General features: G+C 48.8%; 1 protein-coding gene across 1 annotated transcript; it reads left to right on the top strand.

The window, feature by feature from the left end:
• The first annotated feature begins 6829 nt into the window (after positions 1–6829).
• Positions 6830–22988, top strand: LOC131209410 (synaptic vesicular amine transporter). Its single transcript, XM_058202476.1, has 9 exons — positions 6830–6955; positions 10048–10291; positions 20239–20382; positions 20466–20604; positions 20689–20747; positions 20962–21557; positions 21623–21819; positions 21946–22066; positions 22920–22988. The coding sequence occupies exons 2-9, from the start codon at positions 10072–10074 to the stop codon at positions 22986–22988; spliced, it is 1545 nt and encodes a 514-aa protein (XP_058058459.1). The 5' UTR covers positions 6830–6955; positions 10048–10071.
• Positions 22989–24426: the final 1438 nt, after the last annotated feature.

The raw sequence follows: 24426 nt of genomic DNA, 5'->3' as shown, positions 1-24426 counted from the left end.
GCCCGCCATCGACGGAATGCTTGAGCCTCGATCGATCGCCTGCGCGTCCTGGGCTGACGGAATTGTTTCATGGGCTGGAAGATAAAAAAAATGTTTGCCCAACCCGTCCCAACATTTGTTTGTTTGAATCCTTCCATACCGGTTTTGCGTTACTTAAAGGATAATAAAAGGTTTTCATAAATGAAACAGCAATCATTCTTTGATGAATTTTTTATGGAAAAGGAGCGCACAATCATCATTATTGGAACTGTTTGCATAAATTGCAAAAGGTCCTTGCAAACGATGATGTCACCCCGTCAATCTGCCGACGCACATTTTGCTGTTTGTAGAATGATGACCTAGAATGAGCCCACCGTACCGGTTCCTGTACCGTGTTCTAAATGCATCTGAAGTGCCCACTGTTTGGCATGCCAAGGAATGCAGCCAAGGAATGCGACTGGGGGTCGAACGAGAATTTTAATGATGCTACAATTATGGCAAAAAACCGATTTAACGTTGAAAGGCGTGCAATGGTAATTGCGTCACACCGTGACTAGTTATGCATTTCAAGCGGGTCCTGTGCATGACGCTATACAAGTGTCCCATTTTGCCTTTTATTGTGGAACACATAACGAGGGGGCAAGCATTGAGTTTTCGTGGCAAAAATCTGTTGAAAACTGACAAGGCTATGACAGTAGGCTATGACATATCGTTTCCAGTACAACCGTTGATCGACTCAGGAATCATATTTTTAAACATCCTTTCTTCATTTAGCCGCGTTTTTCAGTGAAAATCCTTTGGACTCCGATGGAAAATTCGGCCGAGAAGCAGCACGGAGGACAAACCGAGCCGCACCACTATTTGTCCGTTTCGGACATCGGCTGCACCGAGGGAATCGCTCACCGAAAGTGGCGCTGACCGACAAACGCCGCGAAGTCCTGCGCCGGGAGGCGATAAATCTGTTATGCAAATTGAGTGGTAAGTGAGTAACTGATATCGCATTGTTGTAATCTGAATTTCATGGGCACATGACCGTCTGTCCGGAAGCACCCAGCACAAAAGCGGCACCGCCCATGGCGGGCACCACACCCGGAACGCAGGACTCCCATCTACTCACGCATGTGCCCCGGTTCGGGTGATGAGTCGAACAACCCGCATGATTGTTCTGTTCCGTCTCTCGTGCTCGAACCGGAAGACGACGAGGTTCTCGGCACCGGAGGACCGAGGACTTCTTGGACGAGCACCCACCGCCCCCACACACCCAGGTTCGGGATAATGTAGGCACATAAATTTTCATCACATTTCTCCGAATGGCTGGCGATAAACGGTCGGTCCACAGAAGACAATAAAATGGGCGATGGTGTCGGTCTCGGTTAGAATCGATCAGAGTCCTCAGGCACCCAGCGGCGCCGACGGTAGGTGGATCGGCATCTTAGTTCGGCAATGTTCCCGCTGCGGCCCACTAGTTGCTAGCGTCCTGGTCCGGACGGGACGTGGCTGCCACTTGTTGAAATTGTTCTGTGATTTTTTTCTCTCCCTTTCTCTGCCCGTTGCGCCACACATTCCGGTGGTGGCCGGCATGGTGGTACGGCGGAATTCGCCCTGTTGCACGCTCGACGCCAGGAGGACACTTCGCGCGCGTTAGGATGAGCTGCCGTTAAGCTCCAGCCCCTATCGAGTCCGGTCCGGTGAAATCCCGAAGCCACCGGAACCGAAGACGCGGCTTCTTCTTCGCCGGCAGCCGAAAAGGACGAGAGAAGGACGAAAGTATGGATACGCCAGGCGTGCAAAGTGTAAAGAATCCTGGGCCCGTTGGCTGGCGAACAACGGGCGATCCATCTCGCCGTCGGAAAACTGTTGAACGCACTCCGTGCGTCCTTGGCTGACCCGAAGCCAAGTTTTTCCGGCCACCGCACCATTTCCAGTGGTTGTGCCCGAAAGAGACAACCGCTGGTTGGCACGGCGAGAGTCGTCCTTACGGCAGCCCGACCGGAACTGCGAGAGAGCGGAATCCCGACGCCGACTCGTCAGGACACGAAATCAGTGTCCGCGAGGCTGCAGCGTCCGTCAGTACGCGAGTGGATCTCGTCGTGGCTGGGCATGGTTCTACGGGGTTTAGTCGACGCTCCCAAGACTGTCCACCGTGACCGAGAACCGAGCGAGGAAGGAATCTCTTCACGCACCCTTCCGGTGGGCTGACGGGAATCGGACAAGTCGCTTCTGTTCGCGGGGCATCTGTGGTCTCTGTGCGTGTCCAGCCCGGGGGTTGCGTGTGTAGCGAGTGTTCGGTGTCGGTGTCCGGCCGAGTGAGGTACGAGTGTGGGACACTTATTATTTTCAGTTATTAATATTCGCCAGTCGATAGGTTTTGTTTTTCCTTTTCCCCCAAAAAAACAACCGTGAAGGTCTGTCTAGGGGGCTACACGAAGCGTGAAAACTAGCGTAAAATTAATTTGTAATGTCAAAACGTTTACGCTTCGTGTGGCAGCAAAAATATAAAAACGAAACGTGAAACGTGTTTACGTTCGTGTTTTTGGTCCAAGAAAATAGAAATAGAAGAGAAATTAATTGATTTCTGAATTTTTTTATCTGTTTTTTCCGATTTTGTTGCTATACCAGCGAATAAAAACATAAATTATTCTCTGTTTGTAAGCAAAGCGTATGAAAAAAATAATTACGCTCGGGTTTACGCCTCGCGCGAGCCGTAAACGTTTTGACAGCGCCGCAGCAGTTTGGCATTAATCGTTAATGTCAAAATCATTACGTTACGCTTGATGTAGCCCCACAGTGTGGTCTCTTGTTCCACGGTACCCCCCCAAAAAAAAGCGCCAATTTTTGCGTCATCGCTCTGTCCAAATCCAGCTCCAGTTTGCGGGAGCCGAACTCTCGCGCGACTACACGTGTAGCAGCTACTCAGCATATTTTTGTTTTTTCGACCATTTCTCTCGCTTGCTCTCGCGCAAAAAATAAGGTACGATTCCATCTTTGCATTTCCCGGTTCCTCTTATTCGATCGCGTGCGTTCGCGGACTTCGTAAGATACGCTACGGAAGGTTGCCGACGCGAAAACTGGAATCCAAACAGAAGCGGAAAACGGGGCGCGCGACTCCCTATTCTGTTCAGATTCCGGGGCTACCTTCTCGCTGACTCCTAATTCCTAACTCCCCCCCACGAATGCCCCCTGCAGCGGTGGGCCGTTAAGATTCTGAGCCAGTGCGAACCGTTCGGGTCCAAGACCAGTGACAAGTTGCCAGACGGAAGCCAAGTGGTGCCCCGGCGAGGTGTGGGAAAGGAAAAGGCCCCACAGAAAAGGAACGCCGTCAGCCGAATCGCGACTCCCGTGGCCGTCGGTACACTACTTCCGTCGGTGTCGCTGTAACAGTGTTCCCGGAGCGAGTTGAGTTCAAAGATGAAGTGACACGGCGTGCGTTCGCTTTTCCGGTTCATTTACGTCCCTTCCCGACGGCCGCCACGCAACCGTAAGTCGTGTAAGTACCTTATTTCCGGCAGTTTTGTAAGTCTTGCAGAAAAATCACCCTTGTTTGGTCTTGTGTTGGGTAAGGCCATCGCTAATGAACTCGTTTCGTCAGTTTGTTTGCCAAAATATGGAAGAGTTATTGGAAGAGTTTTACTTTGAACCCTTGTTTGTCAAAGACTTGAGGGAAAATGAACAAATAATTTGATTAAAAAGTCCTTCCAAAGAATTAAGCATATATTTTCCTGTCAAATTCAACGCCTAAAGAAAAAAATCCTTTATTACGTTTACATTGTTTTCAATATTAAGCTTTCTTCAGTCAAAACATTTAACGAAAAAGGTGTAGAATTCTAGTGATAAAATTATATCAATATATTTGTAAATCTTCCAATTCAATGCACCGCAATGTAAAAGCAACGCTGTCAAAGAGGGCTGTGAAGAAATAGGTCCATACTCCGGAAAATCAATGTCACAAATCCCTCAATGCCGTTGACGATTTGTGGGTTAATGTTCATCGGACAGAACCATCCGGAAAGAAGGCAACAGCCCGTGTTACCATGGTTACTTTGGAGGGCTGCTGTGGTTAAATCTTTTAAGCCGCGTTAGTTTGGGTTGGGGGAAATCGGTTTCTAATTTTTCCCAGGGCTTTGTCCCAGGATGCTGTGTGCCGACCTGGCCGACTTCCGATTACCACGATGTGGCGCATTATATTGGCTAGCATAATCTTAACCGCATTTTCTTATCGTTACAACACAATTGAATCGTTATCGTTTGTTTATTGAATTGAATTGAATTGAAAGCAGCCACAAAAGATGTACGAATAAATGTGAGTTTGTTTGTTGTTTAATAAATTGTTTTCCTTTTCCAACGAAAAGGAAAATAACTGTTAACGAATGTTTAAGTTCGATCCTAAAATTGGTAAAGGATTTATGGATTTGTCAAGGATTAAATATTTATAAATATTGCAGAGAAGAATGTTCCACATAAACCTTAATTCGACTACAAAGCCTTTCTCGGTTGCTCTGGTGTTGCTCAGTCACGAAATGTTCCGTCTCGATAGCATTAAAAATAAAAATGTCTACAATTTACGGTTATGGCACAAACTCGGCATTGGTATGCCCAGTGCACTAAAAATCAAATTAGCGCTTAAACAAGTCGACATGAATCAGCGAAACAGCCAGAAACTAAGTTCCCAAGAGCGTCGGGGCACTTCTGATGCAAACCCCGACCCCGTAGTAGGTCTAGGTAAAGACGCACGGTTTTCTCCCTGACCGTGGTCTTGGGCTTCGGCTAATGTGTGGCAAATTATTGTACGTGCGTGCGTGAGAACTCCATTTTGCACCTATGCCCCAATGTCTTCATTATCTGCCCGTGTCTGTAATGTACTCTCGCACGCTCAGTAGCTATCGTGCTGGAAGATGCCTAACAACATTAATGGGCCCCCAACGAGGTATCCGGTGGCTATCACTGATCGATGCATTTTGATTTGATTCTTCACCTTCGCCAAGGTCTCTGGGCGTTAGCAGGTGACGTTGAGACTCTTTGTCTGGCCACTTGTCGAAGGATTTGGTCGTTAGCTCGTGTTTCCAGCGATCGTTGGCAAAAGCGGATCTCGAAGCACGTTACACGCCACAAATCTCAGCACGTTTGCATAAGAACGCCATTATTAAAACGCCCCACACAGACAGGTAGATTGAAGATGAGTTCGAAAAAAAAGAACCAGAACAGAGCTGGTACCAGGCTCAAGTAGGGGGATCCTCACGACGGGGGATATCCTCCCAGCCCGCACTGGCTGGTATTCAATCATATCGAACGTTTCGTAACGGCGGGTGCACCAAACCCTCACGTCAACGAGTGATCCCATCAAACCCCACAGCCAAACGCGGATAAATGCAGTATAAAAAAAGTATCTGTCAAGAAATCGCATGTTTTCGCAGATGGTCCGTTACAGACGGGTCCCCAGTAATGAGGCGAAACATAAGCAGAAAAGGGCGGTAGCGCAAAGAAGACTTCTCAGCCCATCGCGCCTGATGCTGTGTCGATAAGCGTGATCCACAGGGTCCCGAAAAAAAAACCGGGAACGTGCCTTTGGCGCAGGTCAACGCAGGAGGAGAGTCAAAAAAGCCAAACACCTAAAATTAAAGGAAACAAGATCAAACAAGAGGCAAAGAAGTAGCAGGCCCCCAAAAACAGGTTCTCCTACCCGTTGCCGGTTAGTTGGCGGTGGCCACCACAGGTATCGCATAAGCTTGGGTTCTCGAAAGAGAAATGCCGTCGGGATGTTAGAAGAAGCCTCCGGAACAGTGACGGCCAACGAAACGCATCATATAATTGAAGTCATAGCTACGAGGCATGTGGTATTTCGCTAGCAACAGGCAATTGAAGTAGGCTCTAATCGAGAGTTCCCACTACCGACGTTCTCATCAAGAGTTTACCATTTAAACTGTTATTTCTTTCGGCCTTGAAATCTTAAGCCCATTTCGAAAACATAAAATACCCGATCCGGAATCGCGCTGTGGAAGGTTGTCAAAACTGTCAAATCTTCACAGGTAGCTAGATCGCCCACAGTCAGATCCATAGGCTGAAAGGCGTTTAATTCGTAGATTGTGCACAGACCATCGATTCACGGGAGACGCACTGTGCGGCGAGAGACTTCCTGAATGTTGAACGAGAATTTTAAGCACGGGCCAAGCGTCAAACCGCCAAAACTGACTCCAGAACCAAATTCCGGAGCCCGAAAACGAAAGCGAAACAGCGCCGCGCCTCTTTTACCCTGTTTGGCTGCACACATACACGCACCGCCGGAGATGCCAGGACCCCGCCAGGAGGTCCGTTTCCCTCAAGGACCGACAGATACCCCGGTCCCGCTTGTCTCAGACAATTGTTGGCAACATGTGGTGCGTGCGTACGCGTCTTGGGATGCGCCTCACAGACACAGACTCACGGCTTTGTGTGGTTCCGTGGGCCAAGACAGGTTGAGACGGCGTTAGAGAGCGCCCGCGATAAGACGGCGCGGCTTCTCAGAAGAAATTTGTTTTGTTAGTTGTTCTTGGCGAACCGTGCGGAGAGCGTCGCATCCAGCAAAGCCGGGTGTACACCAACACCTTCGCCGCCAGGTAGCGCTCAGGTCCGCCGATCCCGGTTCTGTGCCGGTTTCAAGTGCTTAGTCTCGCGTGGATTACTCCACTTTTAATCACAACCGTAACTAGTGTTTCCCGAACTCATTAGCAGCGTTCGATTAAATTAATACCTCGGCGGACGTATCGGCGGCAGCGAAATACGGAACCCTCGCCACGTGTTGCGGGCCACCTGTGTAAACTTCCCATTTCGATCGGGCTTGTTTTTTCTTCGTTGCTTTCGCTGGTGACCGCGCCGGAGCTCAGTTGTGTGCTTAACTGATTGATGGATAGCCGCCATTGCGGCTGTGTAGGAGTGTAGTGTTGTGAATTGTGGCCCCCCGAAAGTCCGCGAACGCGAGTCCTATCTTTTCCGACTACAGAAGGTAATGTCGAAAGTCAAGAAATTCATTCACTAAACGCAGCACGGGAAACGTATCGGTCGTCCAGCTCTCTGGCCAACCTTCGACCTTGGTTCGCACTCGGGTGTTAACACCGTGTATCTTGTGGTTCCGTTGGTCCGAAAGTGAACCGTAAACAAGCGTCAAGATTTGGGCAATCTTTTTACGCCTTGAGGTGTGCCACAAAGTAAAGCATCATCACGCTTCTTCAAATAAACCAAACGTCCCGTCCCGTCCCGAAAGCCTCGCCGGGCGTTAAGTGTTGCGAAAAAAATCTTGCTCGTTGCCACCACCTGGAAGGTGATTTATGATGATTTGCCGGCGAAACTTGTTGCACTTGTCCGGGCGGGCTCGTGTGTACTTTCCCTCCCTCCCTTCGGTGCTATTTGCATCGGGATTCTGGGACGTGACGGATCGCCCACAACAAAAGGGGTTAGCAACGTGAACAATTAACGCCGATAATTGGTGTTTCGTGAAAAATCCTATTAGAAAAGGGATCCACCTTCTCGCGAACCGGAAGCGCCCGGAAAAATGGGTTCCACCAGTAGCCGACTCGAGGAACTCGTCGCCCTCTAGTGCTCGGGTTAGCGAGATCGTTTCGGTACGCTGCCGGTGCTTAATTGCCAGAAATGAGGAAGTTGGCGCAATGGAATCAGCCCGTGCCGAGTACGCCAACGAGTTGGCAGAGTTGTCGTGTACAGTTACCCCGCGCTCTGAAACACAATCTAATAACGGGCCATTTCGCCTCACCTACTGGCGGTAAGCCAACCCGTTGGCGGGACCGGTGACATTCATTGGCCACGGCCGAGCTCGATTAGCACGTGACCGCCACGGCAAACTTGCAACTTGCACTCGGTGGAGTCAGTGAGCATGTGCCGCGCTCATCAGCCGCTCAATCATCTGTTGCCACACGCCGTACGGTTCACAGTAGATCAGAATCTCTACCCCTCCAACCCGGCTGATGGCCAGTCAGCCAGCCAGAGAGAGAGAGAGAGAGAGCCCTAAGCACTGCTAAGTGGGGCCCCAGCGTCAAGGCCGTTCTGGGGGTGGGATTATGGATGCAGAGCCCTGGTTTACTGTTCAAGGAAATTTCGCACTTTGGGAAAAGTGATGCATCATGTGCCTCCTTGGCCCCTTGGACCTGTTGCTCTACGCGCTCGCGGGGGGAGGGTGGGACGAGTGCACGGTCAATGTCAGCGAAATGGCAGCGACCCCCGTGGGTAGAGTGATCTATGGAACACTTAAGAAGTGAAAACGGGCATGGGAGCTTAGCCTAATCAGATGCGGTTCAGACAGAGACGATTCCAAACTGAAGTTAAGTGCCCAGCTAGAGGACAAGGAAACTACAAAATGTAGGGTAACTTTAAATTGCATTTCGTTCGTTAGAAACACTACGACATTTTCTGCAGTTTTTTTTCGAGCGATGGTCCTTATGTCTTCATAGTCGACAACGGTCCTTGGCATGATTGGTAACTTTTAAAAGTATCGTTTGGAAGACAGTATCATTATGATTAGTATTATTTATTATTTATTATTTATTAACCAGTGTTCGCCGTCAGGCTAAACACGGAATCTTCAAATAATCCTGGTCGAGCATTTGGTTGATGATGAGGCATCACCTATTTCATTTGAAAGAACTCCCCCAAAACAAAACTTCTTTTTCTAGCACACGATTGATAGTGTTTTAATGAAATGAGACACTCTTTCTTTCAAATAATAATGGCCGAGATCGTGGTAGCGGCCCCGAATCCTTAACACGTGATAGCATTTTTAGTGATATGTTTCTTCGAGAACATCAGGTGCAATAGGTAAACAGAAGTCGGAGCTAATCCTAAATCCTGAACAACCGCTTTTATTGGAACCATGGGTGGTGCAGTGCATTAAAAATCGGTTAATACATTGTGAAAGTGTGCTTAGATGTGACGGTTTAGGTTCAGAAAATGATTCTCAAAACAAATTACGGTTCATCTCAAATGCTACAAAGTAAAAGGACATCGAGTGGACATTAACACGTTTGTGGACCCAATTTTACAAGAAAAAACACAAACGATACCTAAGGATAAGACGAATAAAGATAGAAGATGACGTATGTTGTCCATACATTGGCTCGGTGAGATGTAAGCTGTCGGTGACAAGTGGACCCTGTTTGCGGCCACCGTATCCAATTCCTGAAACTGGTCAAACACGCCCCGAAGTGCCCCGGATTAGTTGTCTGTGGGTTGTCCAAAAATAGAATGCTCCTTTCAAAAATAGCCAATCTGAACCCTTCCGGACGGTCGTACTGGTACTTAAAGCGATGGTGGTATTTGAAACGATGTAAAAAAGTGAATAATAACATAAAATATTCATTCCATCTGCATATTGCCCTACGCAATACCGGACCCGCGATGGACGCTAAGTGCCGTGGAAATTACCAATTGATTTCGAAACGGTTCACCAACGACATTAGCTGCGACATAATTTATCAGATCATTTCACTTCGCGACGAAAGTGCTTTTCGCCCAAGCCATCCTTGCGCGTCCCGGCGGACCCGTTCCTCCGCTCGCGGTGTCTTCCGCGGCGCGTGCGACGTTGGAAATAAAAGTGTCGCCTTGGGAAATCATGAAACATCGGTCGCGGAAAGATGGCTTTCCAATTGCCGTACGGCAAGTCTGTAGTAGCCTGCTGCGTAATATTGGTCGCAGCATTACGGACAACAATCCTAATCATCGTCCCGCTCCGTTCCGGTCTGCGGTTCACGAACGGACGCGAGACTCCCTGCGGAAACGTCTCACTTAACGGTATTTTTTTTGTTCACGATTTTCCTTGGAAAAAAGCAAAACATGCCCCGGGTAGCCAGCCCGGTCCCGGGAGCACTATAATCTTGGCCGACGGCTTTGATCCGTCCGCTACATTTTCCTGTTCACTAGCCAGGGCTACCGCGACGGCTGGCGCCCGCAGGTAATCCGCTTTTCATTTTCAATCTCTGTTCTCTCTTTTCCGTTTCCGGTCACGCCCCTCTCGACCATCGCCGCCGCCGCGCGAATGTAAATGGGGCCGACCAACGACGGGGCATTTTCGGCTTTCGGCTCCGGTAGCCCCCGGTGGTTGAGTAAGCTGCAATGCAAGCAACGGTCTCGGAGGGCAACGGTCAGGGACCCAACAGCAGCAGTACCGGCACCGGCACCACCAACAACCACTGCACGTCGCCGAAACTTCCGCCACCTGGCTCGTGGGCCTCGCTCAAGACCAACGTGCTAAGATGGCGCGGCTCGCGGAAACTGGTGCTCGTCATCGTCGCCATCGCACTCCTGCTCGACAATATGCTGCTGACCGTCGTTGGTAAGTAGAAATCGTCAGCAGTTATTACTTGAACAATTTCAATCACCATATTGGTGGGCTAAAGGGTATCGAAAGGATCGTGTTTAGATCACTTTCAACAAGCACTATAGAGTGTAAATTTTACGAATGTGATGTGTGTTTTGTGTGTACATATTTCTACAAATATTTATTCCGATTTTCCATGCTTTTTCATACTACAAGATTTAATCCAGGACATTCCCATATGGGTGCTTTGTGCTTTAGTGCTCCATGAAATTTAGCATTACAGAAATAGATTAGCCCGGTCATAATTAATACTTTTAATGAATTGCTGGCCGTCCCAATCCTAAGACAGATTGGCACAACAACTGCCAACTGTAATGTACACTTTCTACAAATTATAGGTCTGAACGAGACCGACCTGAACGGCTATGATCCTAACCACCTGATTGCAAGTCAGATTAATGAACCAATATTTGAGAATCCAAACCTTAACAGTCAATAGAAACAAGTCTTGCGGTGCCGGAGCTAATTCTTTTGTGAAGATTTGAAACTAGTCTCTATCATAGATTATAAATCAACAAACGATCATAAATAAATCAGAACTCAAAAAAAAATCCATAAAAATAAACAAACACACCCTCTGAATAGATGAAAGCAGCCTAATTCTCAAAATCTCTGAAAGGATAATGACAACAACATCATTGGATCGCTAGACAACTTTTTAATTAATTTAAGTGAATTCGAGAAACTTTAAAATTACTCGGCCCGAATTCTTTTCATCTCACGCGCAATAGACGCTGTCAATGGAAAATAGTTGTCCCGGTCCCTGTCACCAGAGTGTCAGTGTAGGCGGCGTGATAAAATTACAAATTCATCCATAAACCACAATCACTTCACATAAACCTTTCCCCCGCCACCGATCATTTACGCATGGATTGATAGATCGATATTGATTTCTTAAGCTCCTCTGCGCGGCCATAGCACTCTACAACAGCAGCGTCCGGGACTAGAACCGGAAACTTTTCCCATTTTTACCCATTTAACGATTTTTTTGTTCGAGCAGCGATCCACCGGCTGCCGGCTAAAGTAGCATTTAGTTAATTACACATCAGCTGCAGGAAACCATTAAGTGAAAGAGAGCGAGAGAGAGAAAGAGCGAGAGAAGGAGAGAGCAAAAATAGCGGAAATTGTCGTTGAGCGGCGGCGACGTTCGCGTAATGGTTTTCACTCCATCATGGTACTCTTGAGTGAAAATTTGCTTCCCTTGCGTTCGGAGGGATCTGCGAAATGGCTTCGCCTATCACAGTCGTCTTACAGCGAAACGCCAACGCCTACTAATAAAGTAATCAGCAGTAAAGATAAAGTCGTCCGCACGGATGACGATGAATCACTCCGCCAGCGGATTGTTTGTGGTCAGGTTTTCGTTTGAAGTAGGCCATGAAGCACAGGAGGATACAGGTCGATCGAGGAAGAGGAGTTCTCAAGTGGGCCCATTAGCGACTTTGCTAAGGTAGTGTCCCCTATAGCAATTGTTCAGATAAGAAAAGGTTGGTTCCGTATTATGGCATTACTGAATATCACCTTTGGGAATCAGTGTCTTGAAAAAAGAGAGATGTTGAATGTGACAATCGTTTTCAAGCTTCCTCGCACAAGAAATGTGGCCAATTGTGTCACTAAAAAGGCAAAGCCAAGAAAAGCCACGCTAATATTGCGAAATTTGTTTCTTTAAGGGTAATTTTCGAGCTCCTTTCATCGTCGCAAGTGCTCATCCTGCTTCATCCAGCTGCCTCCTGCTTAAGGCGTCCACCTAATCATCCACCGCGTGGGTCCGCTTTCCGCCAAGTAAAATGTCTCGCCTTCGCCTCGGAGGCACTTCGCCTGCTGCGGACCTGCCCTTTCAATCCCGAGTCCGGACCGGAAATGGCAGAACGGAACCATTTTCATGCCGGAATCGGGCCACAATCCGGTGACGGTTGCAGACGACGCGGGGTTCACTCAAATGACTTTTCACTTTGTGCGCCTCCGGCAACGTCTCGCTTTACAGTGCCGTGGCTCCTTAACACCTTCCCAGTGGCGCACGATTTATTGCCCTGCGTTTTCTCGACTGAATGTAAAATAATGGGCCACCAAATTCCACGAATCGGTTGGTGCCCGGGTCTGGGGGACGAACTGTATTACGGCGAGTAAAAAATCATCAAGTAATACTTTACCATTCCGCAAAGGATGATAATTTAACACAAAACTCTTAATGCACTAACCAAACTCGACGACGGTCGAGTGGCTTTGCTTGTTCTGGTTCTGGTACAGAGAACTGCTCAATCCTATGCACGCTGCAAACGGATCCGGTAATGGTTGCGAACGAGTTGCGAACCGGGGATAAATCATACGGAAAGAGCTACTCGCATAAAAACCAGCACCGACAGCGTGGCCAACAATGGCGCTGCGCCTCAAGTGCGGTGCCGACCAAGAAGTCCGATGTTCTTTTTTGTCGTGCCCGACACTCATTCATCTCCAACTTGTTGCATTCATCTCGCATGCAGCGGGAACGGATGTGCACGGCCGGCGAGCGGATTGGTGGCCGGAAACGGCAACCACCGGTTGAGTTCAAGGCTGCCCCGTTTCCGTCCGTGCGTCCTTTTTAGCTACAATGTGGGGCTTTATTGTTTCGAAAACACGACAATGGTAATGCGGCTGCACCGGAGTGGGTTAATAACATAATTATGCTCCCCGAAGAGTGTCAATTGACACAAAAGGGGTTTTGGAGTTTCTGGGTATCTCTCTCTCTCTCTGGGTATAGATTTTCGCTTCCATGGTGGTGTTCGCCATTCGCGCGCAATCCTAGTTATGCTGAAAAGGCGAACGCAAATGGGGCTTGCAAACCATAAAACGCAATCAATTTTACAGTTCTGTGGGGGTTGCTTGCTTCACCCGTACCAGGAGCATTTTCGTGGATAAGTCAGACCCAGCTCAACTGCTGGACACTTTTCCGGCTGCCGAGTTATCGCGCGTACCGCACAAACCGTTAATTCAACCCACGGTTCGGCAAGGGCCCCGGTGTAAGATAATCCGCCCAGATGCGGATAAAGAACCCACAACAACCCCCGCCTGAAGTACCGAAGTACCACGTATGCGCGATGACCACGATGTTGACCCTCGAGCGTGAGGCCCCGAGGCCAAATGTATCACCGACATCCATTACGGACGAGCGCCGCACTCCAGCGAGAGTCGTATTTCATGTATGCGAAACATCCGATTGCACAAAAAAAGGGGTGAACCACTGGACCGGCCGTGTTCCGTGGCCGCCCACTCGAACCCCCACTCGAGCCGGTCGGAGGGCCCCGGAGTCGAAGTTAAAAAGGGTCTGCCGGAATTTGTGGAACACCGTAAAACACGCGGCTCTGTAGGCTCGCGAACGATTACACGGATCACGGTGTATTAAATTATTTGCTGATTTTATGCAACCGGAAGTTTACGTGCTGAGAGTAAATGGGGGAAATAAAACACTGCACGTTCGATTCCGCCACTCGCCCAGGGTTCCCGGGTTATGTCCTGCCCGTTTGGCCCCTCGGTTCAACTTGAACGGCTGTGGCAGGATGAGGGTTTTTTTGTTGTTGTATATTTGAATCCATTTGAAGTCGCCCGTGACGGAAGGCTACCGCCTGCCGGTGACAGAGGACTGCCCAATCCTGATCGGGCTGATCGATACAAAGCGTTATTAATCATCCTTCGGTTTCTCTCTGGCCGCCCGTGTGTGCGTTTGATTCGAAAAATGTCACACACAGGGGCAACAGAAGTGGGTCAATTTTTGATGGAGTGCTTCCCATTCGGACCGCCAAGGTCCCTCAGCTCACCTTCGCAAACTCGCAAGCCGAACGGACACAAAACATGCTGGGATCAATTGACCCCTCGTTGATGGTTGTCGATGTTAATTTAATTTCGATTTGATGTGACAATTTGTATCCACTCTGTGAGGTGGCGATGTGTTGATCTATTTGCTTAACCATAATTACGTCTTAAACTTTTGTTTTCTGTAGAGCACCCAAATTATGGGCCCTTCGGTTTTTCTTGTTTACATTGCTGTTTCAGTCTTTGGCATTCAATTTATGTTCCTGTTTTGTATTTTATATATTGAAGTGGTTTTAGTCACGCATACCCTTTAAATTAATTAAAAATTACATTTCAGTAAATTTAAAGGATTATGTTATTTAAAAAAGAAATAACATTTGTAGAGCTTCGATTTCCGCTGAAAACGTTTTAGTTGTTCAATTATTTCGCAACAACTGAAACCCTCCCATTAGATTATCTCAAACCCTCGGTGAATGTGAAAATAACGAAAACTAAAAGACAGATCCTTGGCGATCTGTCGGCCCACCGTTCAAGCACACGGTTCACTTCCAATCGTTCCAGTTGCCAGCCGTCAGCCGCCCCACACACACTGGACGAAGGCAACATAATTTTCCGATTAGCAGCCATTACCGATTGGTTGGGTGAGAAAAAAAAAGAAAATGAGCACCACCAGTGACAATGAATCACGGCCACGCAGCCGACTTCCGTCGTTTGCCACGTGTTTATCCTTCCTGCGTGCGTGTTCCGTTCCGTTCTGGGGGGCGTGGGGACACACAAACACACACACGCTGGAACCGCTGCGGAAATGGTCAACTCGAATCGAATCCTCGAGCCGGTGCCAACTCGTTAACGTGTGGGAAAGCACCGTACTTCGACCGTACGGATGGAGTCGGGAGTCAGTGAGCTGGAAATGCGGTTTACTTAAGTTCTTCCGGTGCCGAGACCTGTCAGCGCCCTTGTGCCGTGGGTGTGTGGAAATGGAGGCGCCTAGTGGCGCGTGAGTCCTGCCGGGAGTTCTGACTCGTGGATTATACCGATAATGAGGGTAGGTCCCGCATCGCATCAGAATCGCCATTAGAATTGGAGATGCGGGCAGTGAACGGCGTTGTGAAAGATTACTTTTGGCACTCGAGAATCGGGGAGGGCAGCCCACAACAAAATTTATCAACAAGTGGCCAGCGTGCTGAAAAGAAGGCAAAAAAAAGAGTTCCAACCCTTAAAGATCCTGGCCGTTCCTGGCTTCCGGCTCACACCGTATATGTTTCAGCCGTATCGTGCTCGTTGGCACGTTTTGCTGCCTGAAAGCACTCCGTCTGGTCTGTCGAGCCCCGGTCTCCGACAGGACCGACGTCGGCAAGTAAGTAAGTTAAGCCGCACCAAGTGGCAAAAACCCACATCTCCGCTAGCAAGCAGGCGACGGCAGAAGACAGCCCCGAGATTGCGAAAAGTGTGCTCCGAATGGAAAAGCTGTGTCGTTTGGGGTGCTTTATAATGTCTTAATCACCATATAACTTCGAGGGACGTGATAATATTGCCCATTGTTCCGTTCGCCCTTTATCGCCCTGAAAGCATACGTATGTTTTGCGACGTATGAGTCCGGGAATACGGGTGCGAGTGTGATGACTAATCGGTAGGGTATCTGTCACGCAGCCATAAGTAATAAGCAAACCGACGGGAAGCTGCTCTTTTGAAGTCCGTACCGTCCGGCCCGGGAAGCGACGGCAATAGATTTACAACGGATGCAGAGGGGTTGCCTTTTTTAAATAATAACCCTGCTCTATCTACCATCCCGGTAATGGGTGGTAGTTTATCAAAGGAAATGTGTTTGCTGGCAGAGCGCATCAAAATCGGACTGTCATATGAACTGGTTTTGACGTTTCATTAAAAAGTAAACGATCGAAGCATGCCTTTGTGTGCTGATGGCAGACCGAAGATAGCCTGCGTACAGTGAAACTAAAACCCTGTCCTTAAAGGAGTTGAGGAGGCCGTAAAGTAATCCAACAACCACCAGCAGCATCCCTTCGCCAGCGTCGGAGATTATCGGTGAGGGCCATCAGTGATGTCAGTGCTCCTGGACCCGGTACTTCCCCAAAATTGGACCCAAAGTAGCACCGGCCCTGAAGCCTAGCTGGCCTGTCAACAATCGGTCCCCCAGGTTAGTGTCCTTCGGGCGTTTAAAGCGTTCTTCCACTTCTTGCGGTTATTACAGTTCGGCTCGCTCGTATTACAGTTCCGTTTGTTTTTCTGCTCTCCTCCGTTTTGGGGCCCTCGAAAGTACCACCGCAGATGACTTTGCCGTCTTGTTCGGGTTGTTACTAACTCTCGGTGGCCCCCACTTCTGCGCGCGCAATCTGTTTGACAACAAATCAAAGAGAGAGTACAAACTGGCATTTTTTCACCAGGTCGCGCGTGCGGCTCCGTAGCGATAATGACAAAGTCGGTCATCGTCAGACATACGGCCGCCGGGACCGAGCGAAAGAGGACCCTCGAAGGACTCAGTGGACTCGTTAGTGGCCCTTACGGTGTTTAAGCACGGTGCTGCGAATGCGGAACGGTGTAGTTCCCAAGTAGACGTACGCCACCGAAAGGATGTCGTCAAAACGTCACGACTCCGGTCGCTGAGCCCCTGGCGGGGCGCCGCGGCAGCGAACCGGGCACCGGAGAGGAAATCATTTATAATTTACCACAACGGTTTACCGTCATTGGTTTAATTTGGCATTGTTGTTCGGAGCGACGGAGCGATTTACGGTATGCAGACCCGGAGCAATGTCGGGCAAAGGAATGCCACAAAATGACGACGGTTGTGTGTGGGTTTCGGCTCTATTTTCCGCCGACATTGGCGACACATTCCACTGGCGTGTGGTCGAGCTGGTTGCCGAGATGCCGAGACGTTCCGGAAGATGAAGATGTAAAATGGACAGTATTGGAAAGTCGTCCAATTGAAAATGTCTTAGCTGAATGGATTCGTAGTGGTCTTGTTGAGGGTCTTGTTAATCACACAAAGTTTGCGTTAACCGACAGCATTAATAGAAACTAGTTCCGGATTTGATAAACTATATCCAACTTTATAGACCAAATCGAATATATTTTACTTGAGTGCTTGAGTAAGAAAATAGACATGTTGAGAGTTGGGACAAGATATTTAATTGACTATGTTCAACAGAAAGATGATATTCAGTGGTGTTAAAATCGTGCTATAAACTTAAAGAATTAAACTTTCCAAAGTATTTCGATAAGCTTAGCAAACGTGAGTGGTTTGTGGGAAGTTAACGTAAACATTACAACATACCATTTGCTACATTTCGAATGTAACGGAGCTGGTGCACTTTCGGTGAACCGTGCAATAATTGTGACTAATTTGCCCCACTTACTTTCAGCCTTAACTGGCCGCCGTAGAGCAACTGATAAATGAACTTGCTAGAAACCTGTGCGCTCCGCTCGAAACTGATTGCATTAATTTCGCACTGGCCCCGGCACTAGTTAGCGCTGCTCTGCCGTGGCTGATGCCGATGTTTTCCCACTATTAGATTTTCATGCTCGAGCTCGGCACCCGGAACCGGTGAAAACAAAACCCAATTATGTACCAATTTCTTGTCCAGTGGCCGGAAAACTTGCGAAGCCTTGTCCAGTGAGCTGGGACGGACCACCACGGTCACGTTCCGCAACTGCAGATGCCGTTGGAAGAATGCACAAAATCGAGCTTAATGTAGTAATGGTTTATAGAAATTAAGTTCAAAGATTGAAAGGTAAATGTACATTAACGACTGTTCAAACTAATCCCGATTCCTTGACGATTCTGGTGGTGCAAAATCAAAATAATAATGTTTTAATCACTTTATTCATACGGTCGCTTCAAGTGCTAAGTGAAATGTTGTGGTTCTGACCCGGACCTTTTAGTTGCAATTTAAATAAATAGCCCAAGTCCCCAACCAGGAGTAGGACACAAATGGCAAATAAAAACACGGCCAATAGGCCCGCAACACAACACTATACCAAGGACCAGGAGAGCTAGAGAATGGTCGCCAACACAGCAAACAATCAACAACCTGGGCGCGCCCACCATTCCCGCCCAACTCGTGTTGGTGGTGTTGCAAATTGTTATCACAGGCCCGGACAACTCTTCCGGGCCTCCGGGTTCTCCGTCCGCCCCCGGGAAAACCGGGAGTTAAACGGAAATCCCATCCCGGAAGGATGGCACGATGCTGGCCAGCCAGCCAACACCGGAGCAACAAGCTGTTAATTTCTTGTACATTAACGGCTAAACGAGTTAAACGGGTAATTTAATTGGCCGTGTGCCTGGCCGGCATGCCGTGCCACCGGGCGCACTGTCCCTGCTGAGGGGTCGAGCTGGTGTGAAAAGCAATTCTCGGAAACAAATTGTAGCTAATCCTTTTCGCTCGAAGAGTGCGCCCTTGGGTGGATTTTCGCTCGGAAACTCTCGGGCGCTTCAACACGGAAGGGTTTTTCTGCTTTAGTGAAGAGGCTCGTTTTCCCTGGCCTATTAATTACCTTTCAGAAATCGATTCGGGCCCACTATCGTTCGCGGGCCCGTGCCCGACGCTTGCACTCTGATGGGGCTACTTCAAAGATCCCGAGCGCCGTTGTTAACCTTTCCGGAAACGGGACCACGTTTTCCCCAGTGTAGGGTAAATTACGAATATTCACCCCTCCACTCCGGTTTCGTTCGCCCCTGGATCGGGGAAGTGTTGGAAAGTGTTCGTTACACCGTCTTCAGCCTTTGTCTGCTGGTGTTGCCGCCAAAGAAGGCGCTAAGGACGGTATCGGGTCCAATGAGATGCACGAATGGGTGCCGTGGCCACAACGCAGGACTCAGGGCCCTGAAAGCTTGGCTCGGCCGTAATTGAATCATCGAAATTTATTCAATTACCAAATGGTACGCCCTTTCATGTGCCGCCATCATTTCTTCGCGTTTTCCTGCACTTCATCATCGTGAGTCTGATTGTGTCTCTGATCTTAGGGTTCGGTACGGTAAGGCCATCACCGAGTCAGCATGGAGCGGTGCCGAACATAGATCTATGCCACACGAGAACGGATACGCTGATCGGTAATTGCTTTCCGGTGGGTTTGATGTGAGCTGCTAATGCCGGTCGATCGATACACTTCAAGAGCTGTAAATAACGCAAAACGCGAATTCAAATGGCTGAACTTTAGCCGAGCAAAAATATAAAATCGAAACGGATCCCGGTGTGTCCTCTGGCTAGCCTATTTATCAAGGATTCACGATGAGTAGACATATTAGCAGATTGTTTGCCGTTATTACCCATCGAGCGGAAGTTTGTAGACGATGCTACGCAAGCGACAAGGAACTGCACAATCGAAAACTAACAAACCAAATGAAGTTACCCATTTTCACATCCTCAAACTCTTCCCAAGCGGCACCGTTTGGGGCGCCATTTGGTGGCCGGTGGAGTAGGCAGCTACTTCCTGGTTGGGTCTTCTACGCCCGAGCGACGGAGATTGACAGTTTAATTTCAACTTTCATTTAAAACTAAGATAATTCAATTACTCCACTCTCTGTGCGAGCGAAAAACCACCGCATCGTTCGGCTACGTCTACGGCTTTCGGTATCGTCGTCGTCGTCGCCGTCGCTACATCAAGTTTGGTTTTGGTCGGTGATTGGTTGTCTAGTTCGTGGTTACGGCCGTTGCAGGCTGAGCGCCACGCTGATTTCGTTATCTGCCGGCAACGACACCATCCACACCAGGCGCCCAACCCAACAAGACGATGACACCGATATTTGTGCACCGGAAATGGTCCGTGGCTTCCGGGGCCGTGTGTCCTCCAGCGATTAGCGTCACGTTCCGTGCCCGACCGACGAGATGATTCACTTGTTGAGCAGAGTTTCGGACACTGTGACACGGAGCGGCCAGCAACATGAAGCACACGATGTTTTCCGTCGTAAAGCCGTGGTCCACACAAAAAGTGCTCATGTGACTTACACGGTTCGCGGTAATAAATTCCTCCATTTGCCACCATCCGGAACATCAATCTACCGATTAGTGATAGTGGACGGTGCTGCCAGCCCGGGCGTTTACGACGCCCTGTTCGTGCTGTCGTGCTACTTTTAACGATCGCTTCCGGTCCTTTGCTCCTTCCAGTGCCAATCATTCCCGAGTTTCTTTACGACATCAGACACCCGGATGCACCGTTGGCCAGCTTCCCGAAAACGCCACCGCCCACTCTGTCACCGTGCGAGAAGGAAACGACTACCCCGTACAATGGAATCGACATCACCACCCAGGGTTACGGTAGGTCCCCTCCAGAGCATCCGGAGCACCCGTTTCAGTTGTCGTTAACTACACTCTGGTTCTGCTATTATCGGTAGACAATGCCAGCTGGTACGCGGAACGGGAGGAACGGCATAAGGAGCTGGTGGAGGAAACGGTCGAGGTTGGGCTTATGTTTGCGTCGAAGGCGTTCGTTCAACTGCTGGCCAACCCTATCGTTGGACCGCTGACGCACAAGTAAGGTCGAGTGGTGACCCAAACGGTGACCGTCGCTGATCGGTTATCGGGTATTGACGTTTACGTTTTAAAATTTATTCACAGAATAGGCTACAGCATACCGATGTTTGCCGGGTTCGTCATTATGTTTATATCCACTCTGAGTAAGTACAATTTAGGGAATCATTCTTGTTGCATCTTTTTAAAGAGGGTTGGCTCTAAAGTTTGCATCGTGTCTGTGCGAATTGCATACTTTCGGGCGCCTTCGAGTGCTGGAAAGACACTGCGCCTGCAAGTATGCAATGGAAAGCAAAATATACCCTCAATCAGCTTTCGTTTAGATGTCCACCCATTAGTAACCCTTACCATTCGCTTCAGTCTTCGCATTCGGAAGAACGTACTCGGTGCTGTTTTTGGCCAGAGCGTTGCAGGGGATCGGTTCGTCCTGTTCGTCGGTGTCCGGCATGGGTATGCTTGCGGACCGGTACACGGACGACAAGGAGCGTGGTAACGCGATGGGTATCGCACTCGGTGGACTGGCCCTGGGCGTACTGATCGGTCCCCCGTTCGGTGGCATCATGTACGAGTTTGTGGGCAAATCGGCCCCCTTCCTCGTGCTGTCGGCACTCGCCCTCGGCGATGGACTGTTGCAGCTGATCATGCTGCAGCCCTCGGTCGTGATCGAAGAGTCGGACCCGCCGTCCTTGAAGGCGCTGGTGACCGATCCGTACATCATCATCGCGGCCGGAGCCATCACCTTCGCCAACATGGGCATCGCGATGCTGGAACCCTCGCTGCCGATCTGGATGATGGACAACATGGGCGCAAGCCGGTGGGAACAGGGCGTCACCTTTCTCCCCGCCTCCATTAGCTATCTGATCGGGACGAACCTGTTCGGTCCTCTGGGACACCGGATCGGGCGCTGGCTTGCCGCTCTGCTCGGGCTGGTCATCATCGGTCTCTGCTTGCTCTGCGTAAGTCGCCGTGCCTGAAGGGTTTCGTACTTTCCTCTCACCTTTCGCTGTTCCGATGGCCGCAGATTCCGATGGCCACTTCAATCAACCACCTGATCCTGCCGAATGCTGGCCTTGGCTTCGCCATCGGCATGGTGGACTCCTGCATGATGCCCGAGCTCGGTTACCTCGTGGACATTCGCCACTCGGCCGTGTACGGCAGTGTGTACGCCATCGGCGACGTAGCGTTCTGTCTGGGCTTTGCGATTGGGCCCGCTCTAAGGTAAGGCTCTCTTCAAGCTGACTGACGACGAAGGCTGCCAAGGATTGTTTGTTTATCGGTTTCCTTCAAACACGTTTCTTTCACCATGTGTGTCGCGTCAACCATCCTTGCCTCGAACCATTCCAGCGGCACCTTGGTAAACACCATCGGTTTCGAGTGGATGCTGGTGGGTATTGCGATCCTTTGCTTCGCCTACGCCCCACTGCTGACGTTCCTCCGGGCGCCACCGACCAAAGAGGAAAAGAAGGTAAGCAACGGGATCGACAACGGTGGGTTATCCCTCGAAAACGGACACTCCACGGCAACGGCGACCCCGACGAATGGGGGCCAGGTGGTGGCCAGCGTGACCGGTCAGCCCACCGTGAACGGAAAATCGGTAAACGGAAACGGTACAACAATTGAGTCGAGCCAAGAGAAAAATGTGTCCAACCCTGTGGCAGGCGAACATTGTGTGACAAAATTGTAAACTTTCTGGCGGCAAACGATCGACTCGAAATCGGAATCATTTTACTCAGAACCGCTTCCGTCTCTCTCTCTGTTTCTGGTCCTGCGCTGCGGACAATCGATTTTGTGTGCATTTAGAGTTAAAAGTCCGTAAATGCCGACAGTTTGTGTGTGCCAATGTCCTCCACTATGCGAAAGCAATCCACTAAGTATACAGCATTGCTAGGTTTAGGATAGGATTGTGGTGTTTGAGATGTAATGTTTTTAGTTTACGCTTATTTTAAGAACTCTTCCTCAACTCCCGTCAACCGTGTACGCTGTACTTTGTAAGAGGACTCTAACGTTAAACCGAATAAAAAGGGGGGGTTTTCAATTTACTTGTTTCTTTTTGATTTGCTTTGGTTCGCTTCAGCGTGAGTATGATTTCTTATAGTTTATTTATTGTTGTGTTTACTAATTAGCTTCCTATATTTTTATTGATTGCAGTTTTATTCAATTTTTCACTTTATTGAGATGTGTGGCCGGGCTTTAGGTTGATGATCTCCCAGTTTCTACTAGGATTCTTTTTCCATTTACGACGAGTATATACTTCTGCAGTATGTCTAAATATTGAAGCAACCATAATTAAAGTGTTTTACTGTTTTTTTCCACTCTAGTCACTCATTGTTGGCGAACGGTCATCGGTGCGGTACGTTACCTACCAAAACGAAGAGGACGACGAATAAGGAGCGACTCCAAAGCCCGACGACGACCACATCCACCAAACATACGTACATATAGTAAACAAAGGTATTTAAACATTAACAACAAAAAGTAATCAAAAATTGAAACAACCAAGAGATCAGGATCATTTTAGACGGCGTCATATTTGATGGCCGCAGTGTTGCACGAGACCAAAACTCGTACAACAAATTTATATAAATCATAGCACGTAAAGACCAATGGGTCAAACGTTTGTCCGCAAATGGCGCAGCTGAAAGTACTGAAACGATGATGATAGAAAACAGAAAGCAACTGTAAAAGCACAATAATTTGGCGAAACAGGTTACCGCGACTAGCACACTTGTTAAACGAAGCACAGAAATCGAATCGATGCAAAAGGATGAAAACGCGAAATTAAACCATAACCTTCAGCAGATCGCATTACTCATAAAGTATGCAAAGCGTGTGAAAAAAAAAAACAAAAAAAAACAAACTAACGATATCCACAAATCTACTCTTCAAACACCGTACACTAATCCGTAGCCGTACCAGCGAGCGCACGCGCGTGGTTCTAACTATAGAAACCGAAACATTTTAAAACACTATAATTACTCCCTGCAAAATACTAAGTCAATCGGTTCCGACCATTACTTCGAGTGGCTCCGTTTCGGATCGCGATGCGCGATCACTCCCGGTTGACGGATTTGAGCGGTGGCACTCGAAGGAATCGCCGGAATCGACCTAGTCAGCTGCAACCGAACAATCCACACGGCTTCGACGACTCGACTCGAGAAGACATCCCCGATCAACGGTTAGACGGTTTTGCGATGTGCCAAATTTTGGGCGAGATTTATCGATTCAACAAACGTAGACAGGTCAGTCAAACGTGGCCGTCGTCGTCTGTTCGATTGACCGAATCGTTCGTAGCCGCAAGGCACCACCACAAGACTTTCGGCGTGTTGGCAACGTGGTGGGTCACGAGCCCCACCCCCGGCGTATCCTGTTTGCATCCCATACGATGCCGACGGAACTAGACACTACGATGCCCGGGTGCTGGCTGTTGTTGGTATGTTGGCTGACTGTATCTATGCTTGAAAAGGAAAACAAAAAACAATATGAACCATTGTTTCACACGTGTTTCAATTTAAAGTATCTTATCGTTGCACCATTATCTACCACCTTTCGGGCGTTATGCGCGTGAACAGGGAACAGGGGCTACAGAAAAATCTGACCAAAATATGGGAAAACACTACGACGTTAATGCGCGTGTACTATTATTGCATTAGTTGATCAAACTAATTAAAATACCGAACGGATTTTTTGGGTTTCTACTGTGCGAAGAATGTAAAGGCGCTATCGAGAGATGATGGTACACTTTCCAAATGCAGTAAATCTGATCACTACTGTGTCTATGTCTAAAATAATGAAAACCAAATTAGCGTTGAAAATTTTATTGTGAAA

The sequence above is a fragment of the Anopheles bellator genome, chromosome 2 (genome assembly GCF_943735745.2).
Source record: "Anopheles bellator chromosome 2, idAnoBellAS_SP24_06.2, whole genome shotgun sequence".
Lineage (NCBI taxonomy): Eukaryota > Metazoa > Arthropoda > Insecta > Diptera > Culicidae > Anopheles > Anopheles bellator.
This window is presented reverse-complemented; position numbering and strand designations above follow the sequence as displayed.